At 41.8% G+C, this 12123-nt stretch overlaps 1 protein-coding gene and 1 long non-coding RNA gene across 2 annotated transcripts; both read left to right on the forward strand.

The window, feature by feature from the left end:
• Positions 1–3194: 3194 nt before the first annotated feature.
• LOC115593676 (uncharacterized) lies at positions 3195–3865 on the forward strand. Its single transcript, XR_003986347.1, has 3 exons — positions 3195–3307; positions 3406–3526; positions 3656–3865. It is a non-coding gene; the product is annotated as an uncharacterized LOC115593676 (long non-coding RNA).
• A 5896-nt stretch (positions 3866–9761) lies between these two features.
• Positions 9762–11557, forward strand: LOC115594725 (general transcription factor II-I repeat domain-containing protein 2-like). The gene is given in 2 exon segments (XM_030438947.1): positions 9762–10380; positions 10383–11557. Coding segments are annotated over 2 exon segments (1794 nt in total).
• The last annotated feature ends 566 nt before the right edge of the window (positions 11558–12123 follow it).

A 12123-nucleotide genomic window follows, 5' to 3' on the forward strand; every position in this document is an offset into this window, starting at 1 on the left:
GTTGAACATTTTGATAGCTGAACAGTTTCTCTAGCTAAACATGAAGTTGTATGTTTGAAGGAGTTGAAAAGGCAGAAACATGAATATCTAAAGAGGCTAAAAAGCTGTAGAGTAAGAGGGCTGAAAGAGCTTAAAAAGGTGAAAGAAGGCAAAAAAGTTTAAAAGTTGAAGGCTGATGAGGACCAAAAAGGTGAAAAAGGATGAAAAGCTGTAGAGTAAAAGGGCTGGAAGAGGTTAAAAAGGTGAAAAAGGATGAAAAGCTGTAGAGTAAGAGGGCTGGAAGAGGTTAAAGAGGTGAAAACATGTGAAAAGCTGTAGAGTAAGAGGGCTGTGAGAGGTTAAAAAGGTGAAAAAAGGATGAAAAGGTAAAAAAGTTCAAGGGTGAAACAGAGTCCTGCACGGGTTCGGGTACCCGCGGGTACCCGAACCCGTGCAGGACTCCTGTGTCGGACACGAGTGCGGATCGGGTCGGACGCCTAGAGAGCGGGTCGGGTTTTGCGATTGTCATTTTCATGGCGTCAGGTGCAAAAAAAAAAAAAAAATCATTAGCGACACATCTACAAAAATATGCCTGCATTTCAATATGATAAGCATGTACCGTATTGACTCAGATATAGGACGAGGTTTTTTTGGATGAAAATGATGTGGAAAAAGTGGGGTCGTCTTGTAATCGGGGTCTAACCGTTGACACATGCTGATAGTTGTCTGGGTCGCAACACGACCACAACAGCAGAGGGCGCCAGCTTATTGTAGAGAGGTCACTGACACTGTGGCTGGGTTATCTGTCAATCACAGCGGAGAAGAAGTGACAGGAGATGAAAAATGGAGAGACGCGGTGATTTTACGGAGCAAAGTGGATCAAGTGTGGGGCAAGTTAACAGACATCTGAGGCGGAGCTATGATGCTGATTTTAAGATAATGGTGGTCAATGAAGCGGAGGCGCCAAACAACTGTCAGCCACCTAAGAAATATGGAGTTATGGAGTGTAATGTCCAAAGATGGCGGGTCCAAAAAGATCGTCTGAAAACGCTAACAGTAAGAGAAAAGCTTATCGTGGTCCTCTAAGCAGCCGCTTCCAAGATACTGACAGGATAGTTTGTGAGTTTGTTATTGAGAAACGAATTTTGGTTATCAGAGTCTTTTTCTGAAGTCTTGAAAAGAGGGGTCGTCTTATAATCAGGGTCGTCCTATATTCGGGACAATACGGTATATTTGCGTGCTTGCGCATTCCCCACGCTGGCTTACTTTCATTTTTAAAAATTGAGTCAGTCTAATTTTGCTTCGGGTGCGGGTCGGGCGTCGGTATCAATTTATAGCGGGTCGGCTCGGGTGCGGAATGTAATTTGTGCTACTGTCGGGAAACGGGTCGGATGCGGTTTTAAGTATGACGGGTACGGGCGGGTGCGGGTTTGCAAAATAAGACCCCTGCAGGACTCTGGGGTGAAAGAGCTCAAATAGGTGAGAAAGGGATGAAAAGGTAAAAACATGTTGAGTAAGAGGGTTGGAAGAGGTTAAAAAGGTAAAAAGAATATGAAAATCATCAGAGTAAGAGGGCTGGAAGGGGTTAAAATGGTAATAACATATGAAAAGTTGTAGAGTAAGAGGGCTGGAAGAGATTAAAAAGGTGAAAAAAGGATGAAAAGGTAAAAAGATGCAGAGTAAGAGGGTTGGAAGAGGTTAAAAAGGTGAAAAGAATAGGAAAATCTGTAGATTAAGAGGGTTGGAAGAGGTTAAAAACGTGAAAAGAATATGAAAATCTGTAGATTAAGAGGGCTGGAGGAGGTTAAAAAGGTGAAAAGAATATGAAAATCTGTAGAGTAAGAGGGCCCGAAGAGGTTAAAAAGGTGAAAAAAGGATGAAAATGTGAAAAAGTCAAAGGGCGAAAGAGCTTAAAAAGGTGTAAAAGGAATGAAAGCGATGAAAAGCTGTTGGAAAAGAGGGCTGGAGGACGTTAAAAAGGTGAAAAAATATGAAAAGCTGTAGAGTAGGGGGCAGGAAGATGTTAAAATGATGAAAGAAGGCTAAAAAGGTGAAAAGTTAAAGGCTGACGAGGACCGAAAAAGGAGAAAAAGGATGAAAAGCTGTAGAGTTAGAGGGCTGGAAGAGGTTAAAAAGGTGAAAACATATGAAAAGCTTTATACTCAAGAGGGCTGAAAGAGGTTAAAAAGGTGAATAAAGGATGACAAGCAGTAGAGTAAGAGGCCTGGAAGAGGTTAAAAGGTGAAAACATATGAACAGCTGTAGAGTAAGAGGGCGGAATGAGCTTAAAAAGGTGAAAAAAAGACTGAAAAAGCCAAAAAGTTGTAGAGTAAGAGGGCAGAAAGAGGTTAAAAAGGTGAAAAAAGGCTGACAGGTGAGAAGGTAAAGGCAGAAAGAGGTTAAAATGGCTGCAGACATGCTGCAGCAGGAGCAGAAACAAAGACGAAAATGTCCCCATAAGGAATGAATGGGAAAATGTCTCCCAAACTCCTGCGATTTTTGGGAAAACTGTTATAGTTATCGGCAAAACATGCAACATGTTGAGTTACAGGAGACATTGCTGAACGTACTCATGTCATTTATATTTCTGTAGAGTGCATAATGAGGGCACAGGAGCGAGAGACAAAACATGTACCGTCTGCGATCCTCCAGAAGTTTTGGCTCAAAATTAACATTGCGCCTTATGGGGAACAGGAAAAATCTCTTTCCCGTGATGGCGCCTCAGAGGAAATGGCTGCAGACAACGTCTGGGGGTGGGGAGTGGTTGACTGTGTTTGAATATAGTTGTCTGTAGGGGATAACTAACTCTCTCCTGCTCTGCAGCCGTCTAGTAGTGCTAAATCTTTAAGTTTTGTTATACCAGCTATTCTCAGCTGTTTTCCCCCCTACATTTAAATTCATTTGGACAAGACAATTTTCATCTGAAGTACCAATGGAGTCTCTAAATGGTGAGTTATTATTTCATTATCCTATTTCATTATCCTATTTCTAATAAGGTGGTTTTAATGGTTCTGTTGATCTTAGGATAATGTTTTGCATACTGTTTTAAAGGTTTTGTTTATTAGGTCACTTGGTGGGTGCTGTGTTGGATGTTGAGGAAAACCCTGATGCTGACAACCAAGGCTAGTCTTTAATATCACTCATTTATGTTAGAATTTATTCAATTTACAATTTGTTTTAAATTGATTTCTTTACCTTCTTTTGTACAGTTTTCAGGGAGAAACACGGTGCCCTGGTGACATCATTAGTGCAGAGCGAAAAAAACTTGATGATCAGATAGCTGTTTGGAAACAGAGAACTATTGGGGAGGATCAAAAAGGTCTTGATGGTAAAACAGTGTTTTTTTATGCTTAAATAGAAATTGTCAATATGTCGTCAGTTTATATTAATCATTTATAAAAAAAAAAATTCTGCTAATATGTATAGATTGCCCTCCCCCTCATAAAAAAATCAAAAGTCTGGATTGTGCTAAAACCTCTGGCAAGAAGTCATTATTGAGCCGAAAACGTCGTGGGATTAAGAGCCGTCAAACTGATAATGATGCAACGTATGTAACAACTATTTGTTAGTAGCATGAATTAACAGTCATAGTGTGTGTTATTATAATTATTAATATACTTGAAATAAATGTTATTGTTGATTCTAATTTTTTCCTAACTTTATCGCGTTATCACAGGTCGGGGAACGGTGTATGGCAACCGTTAGACATTCCTCAGAAGTCGCAGTTCTTTCCCCCGAGAGAAGTGGATGAGGCAGTGCAGGCACTCGTGCAGCTAAACACAACGCCGAGGGACGAGCCCCAGTTACCCGCTGGATATGTGGTTGCCTCTTCCCAAACAGGTGTTGTAGAAAATGATGTGTATGACAATGATATTTTTATTGTAAGCCCTCGGTCCATTACACCTGATGAACAAATATCAGCAGATGTATTGTCGCTACTGGCCGCTACAGTTAGCAATATACAATCATCCCCGGTAGGGAGTCCTAATAGCAGTGTGATCAGTGTGGGCAACACGCCTTTGACGTGTCTACAATTTAATGATTCTCTGGATTTATCAGACGTGTCTCATAGCAATACTAATCAGGTTGGCTCGTTAGAGCATTTTGCTCCCCTACAGGAAACTGAACTGCCTGATTTAAGTAACCATTATGGCCTCGATCTTTCCGGTCTAGGACTAGCTAAACAACATGACGCAGAGACACAGACATCAGTTAATTTGCAGGACTTTGTGGTCGGTAGAGTTGAACAGCTGACAGCTGTAGTAAATAGTGAATTTGCAGAATTAAAACGACACCAACTGGCTTTGGAAAAATCTGTCAGTGAAAATAAAAACCTGTTACAAAAACAGAATGAAAAGCTAATTGAAATAGTGCAACAACTAAGAAGCTCTACTGCGCAGCATAAAGAGGATACTGCAGATGTGAGACGATTGTTGAGGGAGCATTCCGATTGTAACACCTCCATTTCTATTTTGCTAGACACGTTGGTGCAGAGGCTCTTGAGTAAAAATTTTACACATCTCTGTGACCCTAATTAGCAGCCATCATGCCGCCTCATAAAAAAAAATTCAGACTTAAAGACGGGATATGGAGTGTTTTAGACACCAGTGATGATGAAAATCATGAATGGAACTCTGATGATGAGAGAGCTGTACCTATTGCCAGCGAAGGCGTCCATGGTAGATATATCCGGTTTGCGCAAAAAAAATGGTTTGCCTTATGGTGATAATGTAGCGGGCAATGTCGACACATTGTCTAGATGGGCTAGAGTTCGGGCTAGACGAGTCGATGCCTTAACAAGACGTGTGACACATATTGCGTCCACCCGCCTCTGTGCTGCTCGTACTGTTGCTCATAATGCTAGTTTTACTTGTGCTAATGATGGTAATGTTGTGGCTGCTTGTGGTAGCGTGGCCTGTGCTGATGAAACTACTTCTGCTGGTGTTTGTGCTAATGTGGACTGTGCTGATAAAAATGCTTCTGATAATGGTTGTGCCGGTGTTAATAACAGTGTTATTGAGATTTTTGACGATGATGATGATGACTCTGTTAGCCTTGTTAGCGTAGGGTTCGATACATCAGTCAGTGTTGATACTGAGTCTGTTGTTCAGGCTGACAGAGTTATGTTGCAGAGGCCTGCAGACCCCCTCAGTGTTGGTGGGGCTTGTTCTATAAATCAGATAGGTGGTGGTGGTGGTGATAGAGAAGCAGAACAGGATGCAGTGGCTGAGCGTGAGTCGGGGTCTGTTTCCTTCTCTGATGATGATGATGATGATGATGATAATGAGGTGAGACCACCGATACAAGTCCGTGACATACCGAATTTTAATGCGATGGAGTTGCGTCAGCGTCTCGATTTCAGAGACATCAGTCTCGATAACCCCGAGTTGGTACCCAGGAGAATCAGAGAAAGGTTGTCTGGTGTGATAGACCGTGCGTTAGATGGTACACACCCTGGGAGTATTTTAAATGCGGTGTTAAGAGGACCGTCCCTAGCCAATGATGTGCAGGCTTTTTTAAACTCTGACAACCAATACAATACAGATTTGTTTCTGGAAGAAATTTCGCGAGTTTTACAGAGTAATGACACGTCCATGTCTGATGATGAACTAGAGTTTATTGTTACGGTGGTGCAGAACAGAAGCGGCGGAAAGCGTAAAAATATTAATAAAATACCGTATAATAAGATATTGTCGGAGAAAACACGATTCATATTTAATCCTGACAATAGGGGAGGCAATAATTTGTGCTTCAGCCTCTGTCTTGCACGTTTTGAAAAAAAAGACAAGAAGAGGAAAAACAAAAATTGCTCGAACAAACAGTGGATGTAGAAACATTGGATGAACAAACATATGCAGAAAATACCCATCTGAAAATTTTGGGTGATCTCACAAGCTGTGCGTCCTTTGATAAAGTAGCCGCATTTGAGAGAGAGATAAATGCAAAAATCATAATATTCCATCACACAGCCGGTCGCAAACGCCTGGCGTGTTACAAAACACATGATGAGATTAACAAACATACCGTCTGGTTATACTTACGGGATAATCACTATTATTTAATAGAAAACCCGGCAGGATTCTTTGGCTCCGCATACGTGTGTAATTATTGTTATGAGACATATGAAGCGGTCTTGAGTCATAGCTGTAAACTCAGGTGCAATGTCTGTTTTACAAATGCTTGTCACAGACATCCAACTAAAACTGTAAAATGTGGTGACTGTAAACGCATATGCAAATCTAATTTTTGTCACAAGCAACACAAAATGGTGGAGATAACTCATAAAACAATACCATGTGACAGACTAAGGTACTGTGAGACATGCGGCAGTGTCTACACAGTGGGAAAAGGAGGTAAAACACACAAATGTCGCCCTCTTAAGTGTCGTCACTGCAATGAAGAAATAATGGATGTCAAGGCCCCCCACCAGTGTTATATTCAGCCTCTGAAAAAGAAAAAGCCGACAGATAAATACCTGGTATATGATTTTGAAACTCGGTATCACAATGGCAGGCACGAAGCAAATTTTTGCTGTGTAAAAGACCTTGACGGTAAAAACATGTTTTGTTTCCCCGGCCTAAATTGTGTGGAAACATTTGTTGAACGCTATCGAAAACCCAAATATGATGGATACACATTCATTGCGCACAACGCGTCAGGGTTTGACAACTATATTTTGCTTGAATATATGGTGAAAAATAAAATCACACCTGAACTGACCATGCGAGGTAGCAGAGTCATTTTGATGTACGACCGAGCGTACAAGCAGCGGTGGATAGATTCTTTCAGCTTTCTACCTATGCGTTTGTCAAAAATACCAGCAGCATTAGGGTTTGAGGACATGATGAAAGGTTATTTTCCTCATAAGTTTAACACGGCGGGGAACGAGAAGTATGTGGGTCCCTATCCGGAACCATATTACTATGGTTATGATAATATGAGTGACAGTGAAAAAACAACATTCATGGCTTGGTATAATACTGTCTGCGGAGAAACTTTCGACTTTGAGAAAGAGATTCAGCGGTATTGTGTCAATGATGTGAATGTGTTGCTCAGAGGATGTAGTATCTATCAGGATACTTTTCGGAAATGCACAGAACTTGACCCCTTTGTCAAGTTCTGTGCATTTCTGGCTATCCAGGACATGTCAAAACGCCTGAGGATAAAGAGAGATACATTGAGGAGTATTTCAAAAAGGAGGGTATCCGGCTAGACCCAGACAAAATCTGTGTCAACAAGGCAGTAAGGAGTTGCAACAAGCTTCTTCTGAACTCGTTATGGGGCCGTTTTAGCATGAGGAAGAATTTGCCAACATGTGAGTTGATAACAGAATCAGACCGCTTTACACAGCTGATGTTTGGTGATCAATATGATGTGCGGCAGTTTTGTTTCATATCAGATGATGTGGCTATAGTACAGTGGTGTCATGCTGACATTAAAGCGGCCAGAACAAAAGATGTAAATATCTTTATTGGTGCCTTTACCACTGCTCATGCGCGTCTCATGCTTTATGATGTGATGGAGAAGTTAGATCGCCGTGTGTTGTATTGTGACACGGACAGCGTTGTATTTACTTCCCAGCCGGGGGAGTGGATCCCACCCTTAGGTGAATATCTGGGTAATTTGACGGATGAGTTAAATGATGGAAATTTGTGTGACCTTCCTGAAGAAGATTATATCACCGAGTTCGTGTCGGGGGGTCCAAAGTGTTATGCTTATCACACAGCTCACGGCAAAACAATGGTTAAATGCAAGGGTGTGACCCTAAACTCCAAAAATACATCTGTGGTCACCCACAAGTCTCTGGTGGGTTTGGTTCGAGCCTTTGTTGCCAATCAGAATACAGACGCACACGTGGTGACTGTTTCTGAAACCATTAAAAGAGACAAAAAGCGCTTCCTTCTCAAGAATGACACAGTTACAAAAAAAATTCACGCTGTCTACCACAAACGCAGAGTATTAAGTGATTACACTACCCTACCTTATGGCTATTAGACCAGATCAAGAATTTGATGCAAGACTACAACATCCGTTTAGTTTGGTGGTGAGCGGCCCTTCAAATTGTGGGAAGACATATTTTGTTAAAAATGTCATTGAAAAAGCATCGTCAATTATTACACATAATATTGACAATATCGTGTACATATACTCTTGTTGGCAACCTTTATATAATCAGCTACTTCAGATAAGAGAAATTAATTTTGTGAATGGTCTACCCGAATCTCTGTGTGATGATGTGTTGTTACCCCCAGAGAAAAACAATTTGCTCATTATAGATGATTTGATGAATGACGCCAGCAACAATTTAGAAGTGCAAAATGTTTTTACAAAATACGTTCATCATAGGAACTTGAGTTGTATATATTTAGTCCAAAATTTGTTTATTCAAGGCAAGGCTAGCCGGACTATTAGTTTGAATACCAATTACCTTGTTTTGTTTAAAAACCCCAGAGATAAATACCAGATAACTTTAATAGGAAGTAACTCAAACATTTTAGAGTTACCAGGAAACATTTCCTGGTAACTCTAAAAAAATTTTGGAGGCTTTTAATGATGCCACCAGTACAATACACCAGGTTATCTTCTTATTGATTATAAAGCCAAGACACCTGATTATTTAAGACTTAGAACAGCTTTGCTGTCTGACCGTCCGGTTGTATACATCTCTAAAAAGCAGAAGGGGTAACCATGTCGTCACGCATGCAGAGGAATTTGGCCCTGTTGGAACTGTTATATAAATCAACGCCGAGTATGCGCAGGGTCATAGTGGGGAAAGCTAGCTCAGACTTTATCAATGCTCTGTGTGAAATAGCTCTCAATGTGCTGAGTGGTAACATCCCTTTGACTGATAAACAGTACAAACAGCTGAAAAAAAGGAAAGCCGTCATCAGATTAGTAGCCGACAAAAAAGTCAGACTTTTAAAAAAGAAAAAGAGTATCAATCAGTCTGGAGGCTTTTTGTTGCCTCTACTAGGAGCAGCCATAACATTTATAGTCGGTCTTTTTAACAGAGGGTGATATGGAGCATACGCAGAAAATGTTCCTGGTGCCGCAGCATCAGTTGGATGCCTTAAAACAACCGCAACAGTATGAGCAGAACAGATCCATAAGACAAACGGCGCAAAATGAATTGGATAAAGCCATGACTGATGTCCTAAACCTGCCAGACACTGATGTATATGAAAAGGCCAAAAAATATGCAGGTATTCTACAGAGATACCTAGTGATGACAAAACAGAATGAGCTTGAAAAAAACCTTTTGACTCTATCCATACCGAACACTTCAGACCTTGTGGCACCTATCGATGACCAAGATAAAAAAGATTTAATCGCTGAAGAGGTACTAAAACACATGCCTAAAAGAAGCAGGAAAAATGCATTTTCCAACACATTTTGGAAGCTGCAGCCCGGGCAAAAAATGTGATCTCGTGGACAGATCAGGGCGAGATTGTCATTGACAACCGTCCTGTCCGAGGTTCGCATTTATATGATCTGATAAAAAGTGTCACTGCCACGCATAATGTTTTAGACCATATGTGTCAAACTCAAGGCCCGCGGGCCAAATGTGGCCCGCCACGTCATTTTATGTGGCCCGCGAGAGCTTAAAAGGTCTGATTATCTTATAATAAATAAGTGAAAAGGATGCATTGACCATAAACTACATTTCCCATAATGCATGCCGATCATGTTAACCGCGAAGTGACGGCATCCCGCCACTAGACTGCGGTGTTTCCACATCAGTGCCATTTTCCGAATTAAGAAATACAAACAATGATCCCAAAATGTCCAGGAAAAGAAAAATTGATGCAGATGGAAGGCTGTTTCAAGAAAGATGGGAAGGCGAATATATGTTTGTGCTTCAAGGAGAAAAACCGGTATGTCTTTTGTGTTATGAGGCAGTGGCTGTTGTCAAAGAGTACAATCTACGTCGGCATTTTGACACTAAACACGGAGCTAAGTATGCCAAAGTGAGCCTTCAAGAAAAACAACAAATGGTGGAAGAATTAAAAGGCAAATTGCGATCGCAGCAGGATATGTTCAAGAAAGCCACAACCAAAAACAGCACGGCAGTTAAAGCTAGCTTTATTGTGGCTGAAGAAATTGCCCGCGCTGCAAAGTCTTTTTCAGAGGGTGAATTTTTGAAGCAGTGCATGCTGAAGGTCTGTGAGCAGGTGTGTCCCGACCAGATACAGACTTTTAAAAATGTCAGTTTATCAAGAAACACCATCGTGGACCGAGTTAAGGAACTAGCAGGAAACCTGGAAACACAGCTGGCCGAAGAGACATGCAGCTACATTGCTTTTTCATTAGCTCTTGACGAAAGCACAGACAACACAGATACAGCGCAGCTATCCATTTTTATTCGAGGCATCAAGTCGGACCTTTCTGTCACTGAGGAGCTGCCATGCATGGGACCACAACAGGACGGGACATTTTTGATGCGGTTTTGATCCCATTACCCTGGGAAAAGTTGGTGGGATTAACTACAGATGGTGCACCTGCAATGTGTGGAGGAAAGGCGGGCTTTGTTGGACTAATGAAGGAGAAAATGCAAAAACTAAGTAACTGCCACACGCCTCTGATAACATATCACTGCATTATCCATCAAGAAGCTTTGTGTGGGAAGGTGCTGGGGATGAATGATATAGTGACCACAGTCATGAAGACAGTGAACTTCATTCGGGCGCGTGGCCTAAATCATCGTCAGTTCCAGCTGTTCTTGCAGGAGATGGGCTCGGAGCACGGCGACGTGCCGTACCATACAGAAGTACGGTGGCTGAGTAGGAGCAAAGTCCTCAAACGATTTTTTGAGCTTCGGGAAGATATTGCTCTTTTCATGCAGAGTAAAGGAAAACCCTTGTCTGAACTGTCCAATCCAAACTGGCTGTGTGACTTTGCTGTGTTGTGTGACATAACTGAGCATCTTGCCCAACTGAATCAGAAGCTGCAGGGACGCAAACAGGTCATCACGCAGTTGTCCGACATGATCACGGCTTTCCAGCGTAAACTTGATCTGTGGATGTACCAAGTGAAACAGGACAATCTGGCCCACTTTCCTGTTTGTCAGAGCATCTCAGCCACATTTCCTGGTACTATTTCATGTACTCAGCTAGCTACCAAACTGAGCCGGCTAATGAATGAGTTTGATCGGCGCTTCTCTGACTTTAGAGCACAGCACTCAGGCTTTGCCATCTTTGCCAATCCTTTCACCACCGACGTCTGCACTGCACCCCAACATCTTCAGATGGAGTTAATAGAGCTTCAAAGTGATAGTGGCCTGAGAGCAAAGTTCCAAGATGCTGCAATCCAGGACTTTTACCGTCAACTGCCCCCTGATTTGATGCCACAGCTTCGACTTCATGCTGCCCGTGTTCTGTTTATGTTCGGGAGCACCTATCTGTGTGAGCAAATGTTTTCGATCATGAATCTAAACAAGACCAAGCACAGATCACGCATCGCAGATGACAACCTCCATGCTGTTCTACGGATTGCCTCAGCACAAGACCTAAAACCAGACATTGACACACTGGCCATGAATAAAAGGTGTCAGACATCTGGTCAGAAAACACATAGGTAAGCATTTTTAAAAACCTAATTAAAACCAAATAAAATGTATTTTAACCAAGAACATGAATAGTTAAACTGTGTGCAATTTAATGATTGTGCTTGCATTTTGCTTTGTGTTTGTTATTTTCAGAGCATGATCAATGGATGAGGATGGTGGAGAGGGGCTTCATGTGGTGTGTTAAAGGACAGGCAGCATCTCCTCATCAACCTCACCTTAAAACTCACTTACAACTTATAGACCTGTCATTAACAGCAGCACTGCGGTCACAGCACACCGACCCCGTCAGCTGTCATTTGTCTGAAGTCCTCAGTGGGTTCCTCAAACCATAGCTCATCACTGCTGCACAGAAGTTTGTGAATGCAGGATTATTCTACTAGTGGAGTCAAATGCCTGAGCCGAAATGGATGAACTTGGTGAAATGTGGGTTTGGGGTGTATGAGAAACACTCTCTGCTGCTTTGTAGCTCTGGTTCGGTGAATTACTACCATCACTGCGAGCTGGCGACAGGCAACAATCAGGCCAGTTCATCATCTGAAACCAGAAGTTATTTTCTTCTACTTGTAATTTAAGATTTT

The sequence above is a fragment of the Sparus aurata genome, chromosome 13 (genome assembly GCF_900880675.1).
Source record: "Sparus aurata chromosome 13, fSpaAur1.1, whole genome shotgun sequence".
In the NCBI taxonomy this organism is placed as follows: Eukaryota; Metazoa; Chordata; class Actinopteri; order Spariformes; family Sparidae; genus Sparus; species Sparus aurata.